Here is a 22,202-nt window from a genome sequence, read left to right on the forward strand (position 1 = left end):
GAAGATAGGGCCCCAGAGAGAAAAGTCCCTGCCTGCCCCCAGGGACTCGGCTGGCTTTCCTAAGTGCGGCGATGTGCCCACTTGTACATCAGTGTCCTTGCCCTTGACCAATCAGACCAGGAGCCCCCTCCCCTGGGGAGGTAGTGGGAGGCCTAGGAAGAAGGGGGGCAGAGAGATGTGCTGGTATGAAAGGCGGCATGGCGGAGAATTCCACTGCTCCTGCAGCTGAGACCAGACGGGCCCCGGGTCCCTTACTCCATGGCCAGCGCTTGTGCCTTACATCCGGCCACTTCAGCATCCCCTGGAGGTGGGGAACCTGTTGTGCAGAAGTTCCCCAGGGGTTGTTTATTCCAGGACCTACCTCCCTAGCCTGCCTTGCCTGCCACTTGGTCTAGCGCTCTGTAGACGCACTTTCTACCCCTAACTGGAATGTCGGTGCAGAATGAGGAGGAGGTTACCTGCTCATGAGAAAAGTCTGCTAATAACTACCCAGAAGGCCACAGTTCTCCTTGCTGCAGGATTAGGATCACGGGCTCATGGCCGGAAAGCCCTGGGTTCGAATCCTGGCTCCACTACTTACTAACTCTATGACTCTCTGCAAGTTACATAAGTTCTTGAGGGCTTGCTCCTTAGTAAAATAGAGCTGACGATACCCGCCTCATCGAGATATTGTAAGAATAAATAAAATGCTCATATAAGGCATCTAGCAGAGCCTGCTTGATAATTGGCTAAGATCATTATACACATAGGTCGTTGGTAGTCTTGAAAGCATTAGAACTGCAAAGGGCACTTAGCACTCAGTGTGTCAGAGTTTGATGATCCAGAGGCACTTCAGTTATCTTGGGGTCAGTCCATACGACGGTCCTCAGTTCATTCTTTCATCCCTTGAGCATTGGAAATTACGGCCTCTAGACTCAGGGTTCCCAGGGACGTTTGGGATCGTCTGTTTCAGACCTCCACACTTATAGGATCCCCTTGACATCATCCATCAGAGGTGTCTACTAGCTTCTGCTTAATTGCTTCTAGTGACAGGAGGCTTACTACTCTGCCCAGGGGTGGTTAAGAATTTAGGAACGGATCGATTTAATCTGAGAGTCGATGGCTTGTAGCCTGTGAGACACCAGGCTCTGCCTGTTCAGGCTGCTTCTGCTCAGATGTTGTCCAGGGAGGCCAGCCACTGGCACTCCGACGGAGCCCCGAGGGCTGCAGTGCCTGGAGGCCAGCATCTCCCCAGGTCTGGCGCGAGCCTTTTCAGAAACATGATTTTATCCATTTGGCAGCCAGAGCTGATCAGAGCCCCATTAAGCACATTCACAAGAGACAGCATTGGAAGCTGAATGCTAATTCATTCTGGTCCACCAGTAACTGTCGCTCTCAGCAGAGGGAGCAGATGTCTGTGCTCACCGCCCAAGCTCCTAGGGAGACAGATCATCTACCAGAGTTTCCGTGGCGAGGACACGGATAGGGAGGGAATGGTCTCCAGGAGTCTCTCTTTTCCTGGCCACGTGAGTGAGCCCTGGTGACCATCCCAGTTTCATGGACAGATCCCCTGTCTGGTGACCTTGCTCCATCTCCTGCCCTCCTGGCCTCCCCCTCATTCACAGTTTGGTATAACAGGTCCTGTGCATGCGTCGGGGTTGGTAGTTACTAAAGGATCCAGACTGCCCGCGGTGAAGGAGCTTGCTATGGGGGCTGGGGCATTCCAACAGGGGAAGACAATACTGCAAGTCTCGTTATTTTCCGTGTTAATTAACCATCTCAGTTCACAGCATTCTGTAACGGAAACTGTGGGGGTTTTCCTGTATCTAAGATGTCCATGATCATCAAGCCTGCTTTGCAAGTATCGTCAGAACTCTTGTCTTTTAGAAAACTGCCAGGCCTGTTTTTCAGAACAGAAGATAGAACATCCCTGCCTGTGGGTCTGTGCGTCCCCTACGCTGTGTGTTTTAATGACAAGGTCTGAGTTTGGAGCCCCTGTCCCTGCCATCCCGGCACAGGATGTCCCCATGTGAACTTTGACCTTTCTAGTCTCTAGTATAGTCTTCATTATTCATTTTTTCTCCCATCTTTTATTCACTCATTTACTCAGACAGCCATTTGTTTATTTATGCAAAGTCCCATCTCCTTCCTCAAAGGATTTGCAGGACTTCTCAGGGAATTCAGTCATGAAAACAATAATTTATGGATAAATATAAAACATCAGGACCAGAAAAAATATAAATGAGGACAGGAGGCTTGAGCCAATTTGGAAGCTTAAATGCAGGGGAGCTGGACCTGGAGAGAAGGAGCCTGGGCACCTGCAGCCAGGCCTGGACCTGAGTTCCAGCTCTGCCCCTCACTAGCTGAGCAGACAAGCACATGTGCTTGGTCCCTATGCCTCAGGCTCCTCGCCTGCGAAATGGGTCTGCTGATGCTTCCTTCAGAGGAGGATTAAAAGGATTAAGTGGGATAATGTTCGTAAAGCACTTAGCAGAATGGCTGGCAAGTCATAGGCACTCAGTAACCACTGTTATTGTGACTATTGTATTTTCTCCTGTTACTGTCTGGCTGCTGTTACTGAGCTGTGAATTTAGCTGTTAGCTTCCTAGCAATCAAAGCAAAAACGGAAAGTGTTGACCTCCTGTTTCTCATATCCGTGAGGGGATGTGGAGATGCCCTCTCTGCAGGTAACAAGATCTCCCGTTTCAAGCAGACTCGCTCTGTCTGTGAGTTGCACCCTCTCCTTCAGGAGCTGAGCATGTGCTTAATTAACCCGCAGGGCCTCGGCCACCCCTGCCTTTGGTAGCTGGGAAGGTCGGGCTGGAGGTCACAAACCTGGAGCCCTGAGGAGAAGGCCCTGGTCGCGAATAATCTTTCCAGGGTGCTGGTAATTGTCAGGCAGGCTGTCGCTGGGGCTTCCTGGGAACTGAGATTAGAGTTAATGACCCTTTGGCTTTGGCGAGCACCTGGGCACTTGGAAGACGGTTAATTAGGCGGCAAGTCCCAAGTCGATTTTTATTTGGGTGATTTTACATTTTGTACTTTAGCAGCTGCTAGAGATTGAGGCTTCACGAGACTGTGTGGCCTGCGTCGCAGGCTCAGAGAACAGTGGAAAGCATGACTTTTAGTTCCTGCCACATTCCTCTGCAGAAGTTTGATGGAGAACAGCTGCTCATCTCCAAAATAAGAAACCATCGTTCAGAGGGGGGGAAAGAGGAAGGGAGCTGATGTTTACTGAGAACCTACTATGTGCCAGGTAGGAGCGGAATCCATCCTGAGCTGCTTCCCAGTCACCTTGGAAGGTGTGGGTGTTACTACACCTGGAAGCAGGTGTTGTATTTTCCATTTTTACAGTTGGGGAACCAGAAGCCCAGGGAGGTTAGGTGACTTGGCCAAGGGCACACAGCCAGTAATTAGCAAGTCTTGGATTCTAACCCAGGTACGTCTGACTTTATACCATTTTCTACTAACCTTTCTTTTATGCTGCCTCTTACGATAAGCTTGCTGCCCTCAAATTGCCAATAAAGTTAATAGATACCAGCTTTAAAACGGGTAAATAACAGTACCAAATGCTGCATCACAAGGGCCTAGACATTACGGAGCTCAGAGGAGGGAGACTTTCCTTCCAGATGGCAGGGCAGTCTTCAGGAGGGGGTGAGGGCCTTGAAGAACTGGTGAGCTTTGAGAGGCCGTGAGGAAAGCATGAGGCCTTCAAGCCCAGGTCTGGCGATGGCAAAGAGGCAGAGGCAGGAAGGTGAGTGGGGAGGGCAGGCGGCCTGAACCAAGGTTTCTGCTAGGAAGTCAGGAGAAGCAAGGTCAGAGAGATGAACAGGGTCCAGAATGCAGGGCCTTGACCCATCAGACGGAAAGGAGAGACCCGGACGCGGAATCTGACCTGAGTCTTGAGTATTAGTGCTTTCAGTCGGTGTGTTTGTTTATCCATTAGTCAGCAGACTTCTGCGGAGGACGTGCCAGGTGTCAGGACCTGTGCAGGGAACAGAGGTCAGCCAGACTCCATCCCCACCTGGGATCTCGGATGGGAGGGGACCCTCCCACAGCCATACCTGCCTGCAGCAGCGCAGACCTGCCCACCTGCTTGTCCTGGAGTCCTCTCTTCACACTCCGCTTCCCCAAGGCTGGGGTCTCCAGCCCCTCGTTTGGCCGCCTTGGATACCCAATAGCAGGCCTTGCTGAAGGGCACCAAACGAAGGCCGTTGGTTGAGTGCCCTTTGTGTGTACTGTCTCATGGATCGTCACAGCCAGCCTGGGAGAGAGGGACACTTATCTCTGGTTCTCAAGAGAACAGGCTCAGAGAGCTGAGGAGATTTGATCACGGTCACACAGATGTCAGCCAAGGAGCCAAGGGTGGCCCCAGGCCTGCTGACTCCACCCCAGGGCTCTCTCCACTGCCCCGTTGGGACCCTCCACCTGCTCCTTTAATTGCATAGCTGAGTGTTGACCCAGCTTGCCCAGCCTGCACAGCTAGTTTAAGGCAGGGCCAGGTCTGGAGTCTCGGTCTCATGGCTCATCTCAGGGACCCCAGTGAGGGGCGGGCACTCTGGGGTGTGTTCAGCCCACCCCTTGGCAGGGCGCTCCCACCCGCTCTAGCCAGATGCGATTCCGGGAAGCTCCTGGAGTAGGACCTGGCCCTGGAGACACCTGGAGCGTTTGTGGTGGCCACAGCACCACCTTGTGGTGACTTTCAGGGGCACACGCGTCACCAGGGAAGGGGCTCCTCCCAGCCCAGCACAGGGTGGGTTTCCAACAAGCGCTGGCTGGGGAGGGTCTCCTGACTGCCTTCCATTGGGGGCTCGTGCAAAACTGAGCAGCTGCTCCCGCTTCCTGAGAAATTTCCGTGCCACCCACTTGTATCCTTCTGATTTGCACTTATCAGGCACCAAAGATACAAAGAGCCAACCCTGGGTGGCCTAGTCGTTAAGATTCGGCAGCCCAGGTTCATTTCCTGGTCAGGGAACCCCACCACCTGTATGTCCCTTGTCACACTGTGGTGGCTGCATCATTGCTGTGATGCTGAAAGCTATGCCACTGGTATTTCAAATGCCAGCAGGGTCACCCATGGTGCACAGGTTTCAGGGCAGCTTCCAGACCAAGACAGACTAGGAAGAAGGACCTGGCTGCCCACTTCCAAAAGAACTGGCCCTGAAAACCCTATGAATAGCAGCGGAGCTTGTCTGATACAGCGCCGGAAGGAGAGAGGATGGTGCAAAAAGACTGGGCAGGGTTCCACTCTGCTGTCCACAGGGGCGCTAGGAGTCAGATTCGACAGCACTAACAACAAAGATGCAAACAGGGGAAGGAACTAATATTTATCAGGTACCCACTGTGACAGGTGTCTCCAGACCTCATCCCGTGGAACCTTCGCAGCAGCCCCGCAAGCTAAGGCTCTTTGGCCATTTTCCAGATGAGGAAATGGAGAGGTGTGCACCAGCCCCGGCTCCTGCGCATCAAACCCCTGCTTCCATGTTATCAGAGCAAAAGCTCTGTGCATGCAAGCGTGGCCGGACTCTCTGGCAGCAGCTGCCCAAAGGGTGCTGTTATTTCACTGGCCTTTTTCTTTTGCAGATGAAAGTCAGGAGGAAATGATCTGACAAAGAATTTCTTATAAGAAAAGACAAAGAAATAACAACCAGATCCCATCAGTGACATCACCTTTTCTTAGTTTTTAGAATGACCAAAACTAAACAAAATCAGGATTATGTGGGGTTTTTTTTTAAAGACGGAAGGAAACTCAGATGGGGTTGTTTTGGGGAATTCTGCAGCATCCCGGCCATCACTGGGAGCCCCCTGCCATGTGGCTGATGCAGGTGGAGAAAATCATTGGCAGAGAAGAGGAAGATCAGTGACCAAGTTCATAACGTGTCACCAGTTACCCTACCAGGGGCCTGGGCTCAGGCTAAGGAGGTCCATGGACACACTCATGCACACAGGGACGTTCAAAGATTCCGGCTGCTAGTCAGCCGCTCCACGGGCTGGGGCTCCACAGCTTGGCAGGGCTGTTGATGCAAGGAGGTGGCGGAGTGGCGGAGTTTGTCATAAAGGCTTATTACTACCAGCAGCTTTATCAGTGCCCTCTGCCCTGACTGTTCCTTACCAGCAGTCACTGTGCCATCTGTTTCAGAAATGGAATAAAGAACTGTAAAGCTTGGGAGGGGTAAGAGGAAGTAACCACAGGGAAATCTTGTTTTGTGCCCAGATCCAGTTGAGTTAGGTAAATTACCAGTGGAAATATGACTATCTTTTAAAATAGCTGTGCTCTCAGAAAGCGAACTTACTAAACTAGAGTCTTACTAAACTATCACCAATGCTAAACCAAGCAGGAGGTTGTAACCATGAGCAGGATGACAATAACCGCCACGGGTTTACAGCCAGGTTTCCCAGCCAGAGTCATTCTCATACAGCTTCATGATTTGTGTCATTTCTACTTATCATGGGTGTTCCTATTGAATATTTTTATGTCGACTCATAATCTTTGCTTAAATAAATTTATCTTACAGGGAAGTGTTGCCTCAAAGGGAAACTTGGTATTACTTATCATAAATGAAAGGAATCATAAAAAAATAAATATGTTAAACATAAAACAATGCTATTAAGATCTAGCATGATGCTGTGACCTGCCAAAGTCTCTGAGCCTGAGACTTATCTCCTTTCTTTAAAAAGGGAGATGGGAGCCAGCCCGGTGGCATGGCGGTTAAGTGCGCGTGTTCCACTTTGGCGGCCCGGGTTCAGTGGTTCAGATCCCGGGTGCAGACATGGCACCACTCGGCAAGCCATGCTGTGGTAGGAGTCCCACATGTAAAGTAGAGGAAGATGGGCACAGATGTTAGCTCAGGGCCAGTCTTGCTCAGCAAAAAGAGGAGGATTGGCAGCAGATGTTAGCTCAGGGCTAATCTTCCTCAGAAAAAAAAAAGGGGGAGATGAACAAATAATGGAGAAACATTAGAGCTATAGTAGCAACTTCTAGAGTGACGATAGTGTGGACTAATTAGCCTGAAAATTCTCTCACTACAAATACTCCAGAAATGCTAGATAAACTACAGCAAAGATCCCTTTAAATGCTGCACTGACCTCCCAAGAATTAAAAGAAATCACCAGAGGTGAGAAACAGGGAGGGAACAGAAAGCCCGAGCAATAAGCCTGTGTCCTGACTGGAGGGGGAGAAGTGTCTTCTCAGGGGAGTCAGAGACGAGACATAGGACGTGCCTTACGTGGGTTTAGGGTTCCAATTTATGATCCAGAAATCCCCAAGTCAAAAAGTTGATACCAAACTGCTCTGGAGAAAACAAGTCGTCAATCCAGGCTATCAGATTCCCATATATGAGCAGTTTTAAAGATGAGCTCATAATCTAGACTTATAAAACACACAAGGAGAAAAACACCATGCAGGAAAGTCACAGAAACAACAGACATCAGGATTAGACCCTCAGTCCTCAATAGAACAATCTGAAGGAGCCCCACACACAAAATGAGTATGCTTAAAATTATTAAAGACATAAATTAAAACATTGAAAATAAGCAGAAAGAACAAGACACTGAAAAAAAGAAGAGGGAGATTTGAAAATAAACTAAATTAAACTTCTAGAAATGAAAAAAAGTCACTGAAATTAAAACCTTAGTAGATGATTTAAACAACAGATTAGACAAAGTTAAAGAGAGAAATGATGAATTGGAAGATTGATTTGAAGAAATTACCCACAATGCATCATGGAGAAATAAAGACATGGAAAATGGGAAACAGCAGTTAAACAGTTACCTAATACAAATTCCAAAGGAAGAGAATGGGAAATACAATTTATTGGCTGAGAATTTTCCAGAATTGATTCCTGAGATTCAAGGAGCATGAGTCTTGAGCAGGATAAGTATTTTACACCTCCACACATCGTAGTGAAATTGCTGAACTCCAAAGATAAAGAGAAAATCTTAAAAGAAGAAAAAATGGTTATTTACAAAGAAAGCTCAACTAGACTGATGAGACTTCTCAAAACAACAGTAGAAGCCAGAAGAAAAAGAAAAAGAAAAAAGAAATGTCAATTTAAAATTCTATATCAAGCTAAACTATCATTTGAGATTGAGGACAAAATAAAGATATTTTCAGACAAGGACTGAACAAGTTGACCTCTAACAAACCCTATAGCAATAACTACTCAAGGATTTGTTTCAAAAAGCAGTGGAGATTACTGTGATAATACAGAGGGGACATGTAGCACAGTGCCTGGAATCCAGGACCAGGCTGGGTGGACAGCTGCTGCCCTTGTCATAATGGAATCCAAGCCTCCAGACGGTGCTCTGCAGCTGTGGCCTCTGGCCCTCTAGCTCTGGTGTTTGTGCTTGATCTTGAACTTGATCAAGGTCCATACTTGAACACCCCACCTTGATCTTGCCTAAAGGATTCTGCCTTGGCTTACCTTTCTGATTCTCTAGGTGGACCCTGCCTTCGCTCAGGTTACCCAAAACCACATGCCTGAAAACCAGCCACTTGCCAACAGCCTGTCTGGGCCGCCCAGCACCCTGGCATCCTTCCCTCTCAGTGTTCTCCCCACTCCTTCCCCTTCTCACTAGACGAGAATTTAAAGAAACATTCACCCAGCACTGGTATCATCTGGGATTTTAACCCATTGCTCATTGCACATGAGCTGTTAGCACTTTGCAGTGTTTCAGCTATATTGTGTACGTCCGTGGTAGACCGATTGCAAAAAATGGCCCTAATTCTCCCCTTCTCCCTGTATCCACATCCTTTTCAATATGACCTTGAAGCTCTTCCCGTCAAGAGGTGGAGTCTGTTTCTCCACCCCTTGAATCTAGGCTGGCCTTGTGACTTGCGTTGCCCCATAAAAGGAGGAGGAAGTGACATCATGCCAGTTTCAAGCCTAGGCCTCAGGAGACCTGGCACATGGACCCCACTCTCTCCTAGAGCCTTGCCACTGTCATAAGAGTAAGTCCAGGCTAGACCAGTGGAGGATGCCAGACTGCATGGAGCAAAGGCAAGTCATCCTAGCCAGCCGTCAGCCTACCCACCAGCTGGCTGTGGACACACGAGTGAGCCCAGTGGGATAGGCACGGCTGGACAGTCTCAGCAGAACTGCCCAGCCGATTAGTAGACTCATGAGAAATAAATGGTTATTTTAAGCCACTGAATTTGGGGATGATTTGTTATACAGCAATAGCTAGCTGATAGCACATATGACATTTCATTTGTGTACGTGTGTATATGTAATGAAACTGCTTATTCCATACTGGCTCACAGCCTGCAGCTTACCAGCAGCTGTGTTTCTCAGTTATGTTGACTTACTCAGTTAAATTAATCTTCCTGATCGGAAAATTGAGTTGACACATCAGAGTGTGGGCTGGTTGCCGTAAGTCTCCATCAAAAAATAGAAAGTGTGGCATGCTTCATGTGGGCCCTTTTTCCTTTTTTAGCAATATCTGCTCACCCTTTTGGTTTGGCAGCTGTGCCAGAGATTACCAAAGCGAAAAGGTCACGTACCCTGGGCTTGGTGCACACATCAGGATATTAATCTTCTCATAAATGTTAGTGTGCAAGTGTGTCTTTTGAATCAACCAAACTAGAAATGTTAATCTTGGTGGCGTGTGTATTCTGTTTTTAATATACAATTTTGGAAGATGTCACGGTTGTCAAAAGACATATATTTTGGTTCAAGATTATATTTGACTGCATAGGGAAGTGGAATAGGAGAGTAGGAGAGAAAGTGTAGAAATAACCAAATTCCACTATGCCACTTACTGTGTGACCTTGGACAAATTACTTAGTGTCTCTGAGGCAAGGTTTTCCCATCATAAGATGAGAGTAGTCATGCTTACCTCCTAGGATCCTTATGAGGAGTAAATGAAGTATATATCAAGCTCTTGTGTATCCCGAAGTAACTATGATAATGGTAATGACAATAAAGAAGAGGAAGCGTTAAGGAATAGAATTCCAGAAATTTGTTTTGAAAAAAGCTTTTGCAGCAAGATCTCTCTCCAATTTCATTCCCAGCCTCTATGAAGTTAGATCAACGTTACTGCCCGTGATGTTTGCAAGACAGGACCGAGGCAGAAGAGTTTGTCAGTAAGCCCATGCGGATACGTTTAAGCATCCTGACCCTTGGGTCCCTAAACTCCCGCTTGGCTGGAAACTATTTCTGGGCTGTCACCAGATGCCAGCTGAAATGCAGAACAGACTGTCATTCCGTCAGGTGGCTCTTTCATCTCCGTGCTGCAGACATCTCATTTGATGTGATTGACTGCCCTTCCATGGAATTGCATCCACCAGTTGCTTTGTCCTCAGACGGACCCGGCTTTAGTCCCCCGGGTGGGATGGAGGAGAGGTCAGGCATGCAGATTCATTTCCAGGGTCCCAGGATGCTAGTAATAGCCTTACCACTTTGCATGGCCAAATAAAAGAAATGGGAATCAAAAGGGGGAGATGAAGGCATACTCATTCCCAAAAGAATGCCTCCCAAGTCCTTATACTATATCCAAACAGGCTCCCTGGAGCAATTCTTCCCACTGTGAACACCACTGCACGGGGGGACGAGCGGGGCAGACCAAGCCTCCCTTTCTTCTTTCTCGGTCTCCCTCCCTCTCCCTTTGCCACTTCTCTCTGTGTGTTTATCATGCGCCTGCGGTGTATCTTTGGAATGGATGTGTTTGTGTTACACGCAGTTCCTATCATTTCCCTCCGGGTCTGTTTTCAGGACCACAGTCAGGAGATAATTTCCTCCTCCGCCTCTCACTTATCGCTCACGGCACACACGACCCCCTGCCATGGAGGGAGAGCATCCTTCTTTTGTGCTCCTCAAACTTGAGCTCCTTTGGTCTCTGCAGCCCAGGAGAATCTCATTATTGACAACGTGCTAGGCATGTGGGAGTGTGCGATGCTGCCTTTGCAGCCCTTGGATGGGATTTCTGTGAAACTCCTCCAGGAGGCTGTGGACACAGCTCTGCGCAGGCCTGCCTCTCTTTAGGAAAGCCCACTGTATGGAAAAGACAAAATGGCAAAGATGAAGCCAGGAGTGTTTCTTCCCAGCGACAGAGGATCCCCTCTCTGTACAAAAGGAGTCTCCATGGGACTCTTTGAAAGAGCTGGCCCTGCTTGGTACATTTTAAGAACGTTTAGTTTTACAAAAACTCAATTTATATTCAGTTTTCAAGACCAAGGCTATAGTGTAAATGGATGTTTGCTATTGTGAAGAAGCTGTCCATTCTCAGCTCTGGAGTTTTTTGTTGTTTTTTTGTTTTTTTGGGTTTTTTTCCAAAGATTGGCACCTGGGCTAACAACTGTTGCCAATCTTTTTTTTTTCTTCTGCTTTATCTCCCCAAACCCCTCCTGTACACAGTTGTATATCTTAGTTGCACATCCTTCTAGTTGTGGGATGTGGGACCCCACCTCAACGTGGCCTGACGAGCGGTGCCATGTCCGCACCCAGGATCCAAACCCTGGGCCGCCGCAGCGGAGCTTAACCACTCGGCCACGGAGCCGGCCCCTTGAGTTTTTTTGAAAAGCTAAGACAATCTCCAGACTGTGAGGACTGCCAAGTGGCAAGTGTCGTATCAGGAGTCTAGTTGTGATGCTCTGGAAGCATGATAAGAGCCGTTGATGAGATATAAACCGATTTATGAGATCCGAATGCTGACTGATAAAAGTAAGAGAGGATGTTTGCGCAACATCGTGAATCTACTTAACACTGGTGAACTGTACACTTACAAATGGTTAAGATGGTCAATTTTATGTTATATGTATTTTACCACAATTAAAATTTTTTTTAAGTAAATGGGGAAGTGCTTAACCATAGTTTACAGCTCTGCAGCTGCTTCTCTCCAGAGGCTCTGCTCTGAAGGGAACCGATGCCACTGTTCGCTACTGCCATCTGCCAGTCATCACCGCATCCCCCCACCGCTGAACTCCTAAAATAGTGCCTGCAATTAGTGGCTGGCTGGAAACAGATACGTTGACTGTAAATGGCTGGGCCACCTCCAAAGACAGTGCTTCATACACACCATTTCCACCTAGTTGCCAAATTGATAGTTTATGTGAGAATAACAGTGGAGCAGACACCACTGATCAAGCCATGAGCCAGACACTGCCCTGAACACATAACTTCCCTCCGGCCCTGGGAAAGACATCAGTATTATTATATTACCTCCATTCTACAGATGAGGACGCTGAAGAGTCAGGTTATTAAATAACTGACCTCGGTTCACACAATGGCGAAACCAGGCTTCGAATAGCGCCGAGTCTCACCACTTGCTTTCATTCACTCCACGACTATTTGCTGAGCACGGCGTCTGTGCCAGGCACCCTTCTAGGCCCTGGGGACTCACTGGTGAGCGCAAAAAAGAACTCTCTCGGCCATTGGGGAGCTTGCACGCCGGTAGGAAACAAATGGTACGTGAGATTTTAGAAGTCAACTCGTCAGTAAGTCCAATGGTCTGAAGTGCTGTGGAGAAAAAGACGTCAGGGAAAGAGATGGGGCACCGGTGGGGGTGGGACGTGGCATTTGCCTACCCTTGAGGGGGGTGACAGACAAAGAGGTAAAGGAGGGAGGGAGGCGTGTGGATGCCTGAGGGAAGAGCATTCGGAGGAGGGATCAGCAAAGGGCAAAGGCCTGGAATGTTCTGGAACAGTCAGGCCAGCGTGGCTGGAGCGGAGTGAGTGGGGGTGGGAGGAAAGTCTCGTAAGGTGTCAGTGGCCGTCGCAGTGACTTTGACTTTGACTCCACGAGAGGGAGGGTTTTGAGCACAAGAGTGAGAAGATCTGACTTTCCTGCAGTATAATTTACATCCTCAAAATCTCCCCATTTTAAGTGTACAATTCAATGATTTTTAGTAAATGTACAGAGTTATACAACCATCACCACGACCCAACGTTACAACATTTCCATCACCCCCGAAAGATACCTCGTGCCTGTGACTTACATTGTCACGGGATCACTTTGGCTCCTTTGTTAAAAATAAAAAGAAGAGGTCGAAGGAAAGAAAGTGTGGGGAAGAGATGTTTCTCACGGCACACAAGAGTGGCAAGTGGGCTAAACGTGGAGGGGAAAAGCCGTGACTATACAGCCTGTCTTTTTTAACTCCTGGAGGTCTGGAGCCCCCCAATGCCAAAGTTATTACGGGCTGAAGGGCCTCCAGCTTTAACAGTAAAAGTGGGGTATTAATAACGTACAGAGAACTGTTGAAGAAATGAGAAATCCAAGCCTCAGAGCTGCGCCCGTCCGTGACTCCTGAACTTGAAGATGACTGAGTGCACGTCGCTCCCTTGCCCTCTTTTACGTTAAAAGTCTGACTATTTATAAAGCGATCAAACTATCTTAGCACCTTAAAGATTCACCAGCAGGAAAGTTGATGGTGGCCACAGGAATAAATCCAAACACGTTTCAGCGAACATTCGTTGTCCCTGCGGCAAAAGGCGGTGAGGGCCTCTCATGAGCTATTAGACGAGCCTTAAGTCGCAGCTTCTCTTGTTGGTCTTGAGAAGTGGGAGCATTCTGCACTGAACTCTCATCATGACCTGAGGGGTTGTCCGTGCCCCTGGAAGGCGCCTGCTTGACACTAAAAGTGGTACCTGAGTGAGGATTTTCTGAAATCTTCTGATATTATAGGGCTTGGGACCAAACAGCGAACTTGGACATTTTCCTTTCCAGCATCTACCACAGTGGTAGCGTCTTCGTTTTCCTAACCCAGGTTTCTCCTCCTGGATTGTTCTTGTTCCCAAGAACAGTCAGGTGGCGATGACCTGCCACACAGGATTCTACCTTGAGTGGATCTTAAGTGATTTTCGCCGACATCTCAGCTGACACCTGCTGTGCCTGCCAGTGGCTTGTCTCCAGGTTTGCAGCCTTGCAACAAGCAAACCCTCTTGAAAACAGAAGAGGAGCACGTCTGAGTGTGGCAACCATCTGAGGACAAAGGGACGAGGTTTAGGAAGGCAGCTGCCAGCCAGGCTTCAGAGATGTGTGACTGTCCTTCCAGCTCTCCGCCCACCCTGGCTGGACTTGGCTGCGCTCTGGACTGTTTTATGCGGTTCAACCACGAGTCAGTTCAAGGTCACAGGCAAATACCCTTTTGCCGTTCATAACAGCTTTCCCATTCCGTAGCCACTTCCAGGATCCTAGCGGTTGCAGGGGCAACCCCATCAGGAATGCTGCATTACCACTCCTGGCCACAAGGGGTCCCAGCCCTCCAGTGTCAGCGGGGTCCCTGCTCTTCAGTGAGATTCTGTGGGGCAGAGCAGGTGCCCTGAGTGGGGGCCCCAGGGACAGCTGCCAAGCTCGGTCCACAACCATTTGGCACCGTGGGAGCAATGATAACCACATGCGATCACTGTGCTCTGTGTTGTCACTGCAGACAGCAGAGGGCACGGCCCCCAGGCCCTGGCAGCCCTCCGTGCAGTCTGGGTTCTGGTCCCAGCTGTATTCTCACCACCTGTGTGATGCTGGGCATGTCCCATCCTCTCTGAGGCTCAGTTTCCCCATCTACCAAGGGAAGGGGTTAGAATAAAACCTCGTTCTCTACAGCCTTGCCAGCAACATAAGCACCTGAAATGGCCCTTATTTCGAGGGGTATCTGAGTCATCCTTGCCAGTCAGCACAAACCACCAATCTTCTGCCAGATTATCATCTCCCTGGAAGCAAAAGGAGTGAAATCAGAATGCTGTGCTGCAGAATCTTTTAACGTCAGAGCCAGAGGAGCGCTCAGATTGCTTGTTACTACAGGGGTTCCCAAACTCTCATTAGCCTGGAGCCTTTATACAGATTAACTCTGAGTTGGAAGAGCAAGCAGAAAACAGATGTGCTCTGGTTAGAAACCAGAGCCCAGAGAGAGGAGGCCACCTGTCCTGCGTCTCTCAGCAAGAGAGCGGCAAAGCTGGGCAGAGCTGTCCCTCCTGGGGCCATTCTCCAGGAAAGACACTAAGCAGGCAGCTTCCCAAGACGTCAGGGACTCAGACTCCTAAGAAAGAGCCACGCTGGGGAGGCGGGGGCGCAGGGCAGGGCGGGGGGACACTAACTCCACGGTGCGTTCACTGTGCTCAGTTTTTTCCCACGCTGTGACTTCATCCTCATAAAGACCCTCAAGGTCAGTATCAGAGAAGGTCAGTGACTTGGCTCAAGTCCCGTAGCTCAGAAGTCGCTAAGCAGGGATTTGAACCCAGGACTTTGCAATCACAAAGCACATACACAGGCCTTCCTGAGGGACGGCAGGCTGTTTACTCATTCATTCATTCAGTTCTGTATTGAGCACCAAGTATCTGCCAGATACGGTCCGAGGCCCATTCAGCTGTGAATAAGGCAGCTAGTGTCCCCGCCATCATTGAGCCTGCGTGTTAGAGGAGGAGGCAGACGTAACAAGTGATGCATGACAAGAATAATACAGCAGAGTAAGTGGGTAGAGAGCGAGAGCGAGGGGTGCACGCACACCTCTCGTTGGTCTATGGCACGCCCGTCTATCAACTGTTGGTTTCCTGTCTACAGGAGATCAATGAAACGCTTCCTCTCTGTTCCTGTACTTACAGGATGAACAGTCCCAGGGCCAGCCCTGGTCCATGGACCGCACTTGAACAGCCCTGGTCTGAACTACCTCCCAACCGTTAGCGCAGCTGATGTGTGCACTCCCCATCCTGAGACCCACCCCCCCGACGCCCACCTTCTCACCACTCTGCATGGGCCCCAGGGGACTGTTGCCCAGGAAGGGGGCGGTGGCTGCCACCTGGCACATGTGACGATCCAGGGGCTGTCAGTCCCTTCTAAAGGAAGATGTCCCACCGAGTCCATGGCCATTTGTGAGCTTCATGGATGGCGGAAATCGACCTGGGTCCCAACTTGGGCTGTGTCACTTACTAGCCATGTGATCTTGAAAACGTCTTTGGTTTTCCTTAACTCTCAAATGGGGATAATGGTACCTTGCAGGAATAGGTCAGGCACACGAGGGGCTTGACCCTCAGCCTGGAGCTCAGTGAGTGGAAGCCCCCATCACTGTGTGTGTCTGCATGAGCATGTGTGTTTGCACGTGTGTGGGCATGAGCATGTGTGCACATGCACATGTGTGACATCCATCTCCTCCACCGCTGTTGGAGAGTCTCTCCCAGGACCCAGTGTGTCCAGGGACGCTGACGGCCTTCTCTGGCCTCTCTCACAGATTGCCAAGGGATCATCGAGGATGTTGTCCTGCTGGGCGCGCCCGTGGAAGGAGATGCCAAGCACTGGGAGCCTTTCCGGAAGGTAGTGTCCGGGAGGATCATCAACGGCTACTGCAGGTGAGTCCAAACCTCGTGCCAGTGGAGAGGCGACAACACTTACTGAGCACCTGGTGTGCCCCAGGACCTCTACTGGGGACACAGACGCTTGAGGCCTGGCCCCTGTCCTGAAGGATCCCAGGGACCAGTGGGGCACCGGCCCTCTGAGGAGAAGGTGCGGGCCAGGTGTTCTGACCCGGGAAGCCCAGGCCCTTCAGCCTGCAAAGGACGTGAAGGATGGGGTGGCAGTGTTTAAGAGCGCACGACTTAGAATCACAAGACCTGGGTCTTAGTGCTGGCCTCAGTTTCCCCATCAGTAAAGGAGGGATAATAGTCATAACTCCTCCCAGGGTTGTGATGATAGTTACAGAGTTGCACATGGAACGAACGTGCTCTGTGAATGACAGACGATGTAACTATTTATCACCATCATCATCATCGTCAATCACTTGGGATATTCATTCAACAAACTTTGAGCGCCAACCTCGTGCCAGGCACCGTGCAGGGGCTACAATAGGGAGCAAGCCCCAGCCCTGTGGAACCTGGTGTCCTGCGAGAACAATAGTCAGGAAAACAGGCAGCTCCAGTCTGGTACACAGAAGCTTGTCTGCGACACCAAAATCCAGAGGTTCTGAAACCAAAGGCTTCTCCCCGGGTGTGGGGCAAACTCACTGAGTGACGAGCTCACCCTGCGCTGCTGAGAGAGATTTCAGGCGTTACTCCTCCCACTGGCTGAGGGCTGTGACTCGGGGACACCACCCCACACCTCGCAGGGGTGTCATGTGATACGCGGGCTGCAAGCTGGCTTACCTTCCTAAAATCCAAAACATTATTCTGAATTCTGAAACACAACAGGCCCCTGAGGATTTGGGATAAGGGACCCATAGTTTGCGATCATAGACACAAAAGCACAGGGGACCGACGAGAAGGTGACATCCTAAGCCCACATTCGAAGGACGCGTTTGGAGTTTAGGAAACAGTGAGGTTGGTGACTGGTTGTCGGGCTCCATGAACACGACTTAAAAATAACAAGAAGGAGGAGGAGGCAGGATTGTCGGGGCAGCGGCCGAGTCACTGGGTTATGAACGTGGGGTCCAGCAGGCGGCTGGAGAAGCAGCACAAGGACCCGGAGAAAGGAGAGCTGCAGCGAGAGCCAGCGGATCATCAGCTCCAGCCGAGCCGAGGGACGGCGAGGTCACCTGAAGGGCAAGGCGCGAGAAAAAGAGAAGAGCGCTGGATTCCCCATTCTGAGGAGGGAGGAGGAAGAGGCTCCAGCCTGAGGCCAGGGGCAGCTCAGCTCATCCAGCTGCTGTGTCCGAGACCTCACGCTGGGCACGGGAATACGGAGAGGGGCAGGAGGAGAGGGGCTCAGGACACTTGTGGAAATAGACAATTATGAACAAAAACTAAAAGCGCGATAACGCAGCAACAGAGGGAGGGGAGGATGTAAGTCTTGGACTCTAACCACCCACCAGGCCCTGTCTTTCTTGTCATTATCGCCTTTAATCCTCCCCAAATCCCTATGGCGTTAGGTTTGTTTTTGTTTTTGTTTTTTAAAGATTGGCACCTGAGCTAACAACTGTTGCCAATCTTCTTTTTTTTTTTTTCCTGCTGCTTCTCCCCAAATCCCCCCAGTACATGGTTGTATGTTTTAGTTGTGGGTTCTTCTAGTTGTGGCACGTGGGACGCCACCTCAGCGTGGCCTGACAAGCGGTGGCATGTCTGCACTCAGGATCCGAACCAGGGAAACCCTGGGTGCCTGAAGCGGAGTGTGTGAACTCAACCACTTGGTCCCGGGGTCAGCTCCAGTGTTAGTATTTTTAATCCCATTTTACAAGTGAGGAAACTGAGGCTCACAGAGGTTAAGTCAGGAGGCCAGTTAACTTTAATTTTTATCTAAGCCCAACCATCCTAAGTAGGACCCAAAACTGAACGGAACAGATTTGGAAAGTCTTTATCATTTTGATGATGTAGCCCACAGCAACAGCTGTGCAGCTCGGAGCTAAAGGTAGTTTTTAGCCATGGATAGTGGGCCTTAACTAGGACACAGGAGCTCAGCCCATCAGCTTGGCTCTATCACTCACACTCTAAACTCAGTGCTTAGAATCAGGATATGGTAGAAAGAACAAAGAAACAAAAGACACAGAGCCATAATATGTAAAGAACCCATGCAAATCATTAAGAAAAAACAAGCTAATACAAAAATGGCCAAAGATATCTACATAAACTCACAGAATAAATACAATCAATAAACTTTTTAAAAGATCCCCAACCTCATCAATAATGAAATAAATGCAGACTAAAATCAGTAAGATACTATTTATCACCCACGAGATTATCAAACATCGGAAACATGAATAACATCCAGTGTTGGTGAAGATGTGAAGCAATGAGCACTGTTATTCATACACTGTTGGTGGCAGTTGAATTCAGTAAATCCTTTTTGGAGAACAATTGGCAATATCTATCAATTTTTTTTTTTTTGAGGAAGATTAGCCCTGAGTTAATATCCACTGCCAATCCTCCTCTTTTTGCCGAAGAAGACGGGCCCTGAGTGCCCGTCTTCTTCTACTTTATATGTGGGCTGCCTGCCATGCATGGCTTGACAAGTGGTGCATAGGTTCACACCCAGGATTCGAACCAGGAAACCCTGGGCTGCCAAGGTGGAGCACGCAGACTTTACCGCTGTGCCATTGGGCCAGCCCCTCTATCAAAATTTTTAATGTGCCAATTTTCTGATCCCACAAATTCTGGCTTCCGTGATCCTGCTGTACTAGATACTCATGCATAGAGGTGGGTGTACAAAGGGGATCATGGCAGCTTCATTTATAACTAAAAATTTAAGACAACCTAAATGGCCATAAATAGGGGAATGGTTAAAGGGAAAAAAGCAAGTGTAACAGTGCCTACTATGATCCCATTTATGAGGGAAGAAATTTCTGTTTGTGCATATATGTGTCTGTCTGTCTATAAAGGCACAGGAGGGTCCAGAAGGACCCTAAGAAGCTGGGACAGCGGCCACCCCTCGGGAGTGGACAGGGACTGGAAGTAAGGCATAAAAGAGACTTTTAATTTGACTTTTTCAAAGTATGGATAGTTTTAAAAACAAGAAAAGAAAAAGAATGGACAAAACTTTGATGGCAGACAGCCCTCGGTTAAACTCTTGGCTCTGCCATTTACCTATTGGCTGACTTTGGCCGAACAGCTCAGAGTCTCAGGATTCCCACCTGTAAAATGGGAATAATAGTGCCTCCTGCCCAGGGGTCCTGGGAAGCTTAAATGCGATGCTGTAGGAGAAGGGCCGGCCCTGAGCAGGTGCCCGGCGGACACCAGCGGCTGTAATTGTTATCACTGGGCATGGTCACATCGCACATGACTTTTTGGTGCTTTTCATGAACAGCAAAGGGAAAGAATGAAAATGGCGTGTGTGCGGTGTGAAAGCAGCAAACTCTTATTAACCCCTCGGTGCTGTGGAGAGCCTGAGCCCGAGCAGCTCGGTTCTCAGTTATTTTGTCAGACCTTGAGCCATCTCTCTGGAGAGAGAGGAGGAGGAGAAGAGGGGAGGCATGTCCAGACCAAAAGAATAACTGTAGTTTCTTGCTTAAATCAAGCACCAAGCAGGAATTCATATCCTTGGCCCCCAAAGGCGTTTTAGTCTCTGTAAACTCACTTAAACATGGGGGTGAAGTGAGGGGGGAGCTTCAGGCCGGGACTCCCGAACTGTGTACACTTATAAATTCATAATGCACATTAGTGAAGCTCTTTGCAAACCTGTTCACTGATGGGCTCTCACGAACGCCCTGGAAGCTAGCCAGGGCGAGTGGTACTGCTCCATATTGTACTGTGAGGAAACTGAAGCTCAGAGAGGGTCAAGTGCCTTGCCGGGGTCACACAGCAGAGCCAGGATGTGAACTCAGGCAGGGCTGTCCCACTCCGCAGTGAGAGGGTTTCATTCTGAGGCCCCTGGGGACTCTCGTGGTCTCTGCTCCAGGTACCGTGTGGGGAGAGGATGATGGTGGAAGGACCAGGAGGACCCCCCCGCCCACAATAGCTTCGGGCCTGTGAGTAGCCAAGGCACGCCCTTGGACGGCCACGTGGTGGTGACTGAAGGCTTCAGTGATGGAATTGTGCATCAGCACGTGCCCCACTCCAGGCAGCTCCTGATGCAGCTCAGGGGCCAGGATCCAGGGCTGAGGCGCAGCCCTGCCCTCAAGGAGCTCTCTGCCTAGAAAAGGAAAAAGACCCAGGAACGGACACACGGAGGACACATGACGAACGTCACAGAAGGAGCCTATGCAGGCACAGGAGGGGCAAAGGATGCATAATATCAGGAGGGGCTCCAGGCACTCCCCCAGCGAGATGAGGTCCAAGCTGAATTTTGAAAGGATGGACAGGAGCCCATCAGAGACTGGAAGAGCAGGCCATGCAGGAGAGGCCACACGCACACGGAGGCTGGGGTATAGTCGTGCCCAATGCTTCCTGAGCACTCACGTGTGAGCATGTGTACATGGTGTGCCATCTCAGTGTATGCCCCCGCCCACCCTGAGAGGTAAGACAGTGAAGCGACTGAGGCACAGAGCAGTCAAGCAACTTGCCCAAGGTCACACAGCTAGTAAGTGACAAGGCAGGACTTGAACCTGGCTCTGTGTGGTCCCGAGTGTGGGCTCATGGGCCACCCCAGGTGAGAGGCAGAGGCAAATGCGGAAGGGCTGGAACGCCACCGAAGGCCCTGTGGGTGGGTCGGCACAGTTTAGGGGATCCGGAACCTTCTAACATAGGTTCCTGTTCTGTCCCTAAACGTGTGTAAACAAGTCAGTTCACATTGAAGTAGAGCGTTGTCCTAACTGTGACAGAAGTCATCGGGGAGGAATGAAGCCAACTGCTTGTTTGTAGCTGTCCACACCAGAAACGCGTGCGGACACCTCCCACCCAGTGTCTGTGGTTAGTTCACCAAAGCCACCTGGGTTAACCCCCTTCTCCCCTCGGCCCTCGCGCTTAGAGACAGGGCTGCTTGGGCCCTCAGTAAGCATCACTGGGACTTGCAAGCATTGCTCTCTGGGGAGAGTTTGGAATTTTCTAGAAGAGAAAGCCTGTAGGCCATGGGGAATCATGGTCAGCTTCTAAGAGGGGAGGGCACTGGTCAGATGGGCGTTGAAGGAAGGCCACAGCGGCTCGAGGGAGGTGAGGCCAGGAGCAGGGGGAGCGGGGAGGCGGCCATCGCGTTCGTCCAGGGCCTGGGGATCCCTGACCTGAGGCCTGGAGCAGACGGGACGAGGAGGTGGGAAGGACCAGCGGGACTCTGGTGAGCTGGCACAGGGGACGGGGCGCCTAAGACACCGCACTCCTTACTGGTGTTGGCTTGAGGGACTGGGCGGATGATCATGGAGAAGGACCAGGAGCTGATGGACTCAGTCTGGTTCACAGCAGGAGGGTCTTTAGGGGCCCCACAACTCTGGGCCCCCATCCTTCCAGGGGCTTCCGGGGTGGCAACCACACAGGGAGCCTGGAGAGCATGCCCACACCCTGGGCCCAGCCAGCTTGGGGCCTTGCCTGTGGTCACGCGGCAGCTCACATAGGCAGGCGGGGACTCCTCACTCTCAGCCTGTCCTCCCCAACGTGGAGTCGGTGGGGGGGAGCCCTTCTTTCAAACAAGCGCACAAACATAATGCACTCAAGTTGCCACGCAAACCGGAGTCGGAGTTGATCTAAAAAAAAGACGATCAGGTGTGCTGAGCTGGATTTCAGTCCTGGATGCGGAGTGGGGACAGGACCTGCTGAGTGGCGAGCGCCACTCAACCCCAGGGCGGAGTTCGGGGTTTCGAGAGGGACGCTGTCTCGTGGGCCCCCAGACCGTGTCTTCCGTGGACAGTGGCCGTCGCCGCTGAAGAGGGTCCAGGGGTATTTTCTCTCCACAGTGCAGGGGGGATGTTTGGTGGGAGGGGGGCTTGGGGGGGTTCACAACAGTGCCCATGGA

General features: G+C 50.3%; 1 protein-coding gene across 4 annotated transcripts in view; it reads left to right on the top strand.

Annotated features, from left to right (window-relative positions):
• Window positions 1-22,202, top strand: part of TMCO4 (transmembrane and coiled-coil domains 4) — an 89,987-nt gene that overhangs the window by 59,088 nt on the left and 8,697 nt on the right. For 3 of the 4 annotated variants that reach the window (XM_044769854.2, XM_044769856.2, XM_070510870.1), the window contains one exon: window positions 16,132-16,249. In XM_044769854.2, coding sequence (XP_044625789.2) covers window positions 16,132-16,249 — 118 coding nt within the window. Of the gene's footprint in view, window positions 1-3,925; window positions 4,257-16,131; window positions 16,250-22,202 lie in introns of those variants that run through there. The other variant, XM_044769855.2, reaches the window with a different exon arrangement.

The sequence above is a fragment of the Equus asinus genome, chromosome 5 (assembly GCF_041296235.1).
Source record: "Equus asinus isolate D_3611 breed Donkey chromosome 5, EquAss-T2T_v2, whole genome shotgun sequence".
In the NCBI taxonomy this organism is placed as follows: domain Eukaryota; kingdom Metazoa; phylum Chordata; class Mammalia; order Perissodactyla; family Equidae; genus Equus; species Equus asinus.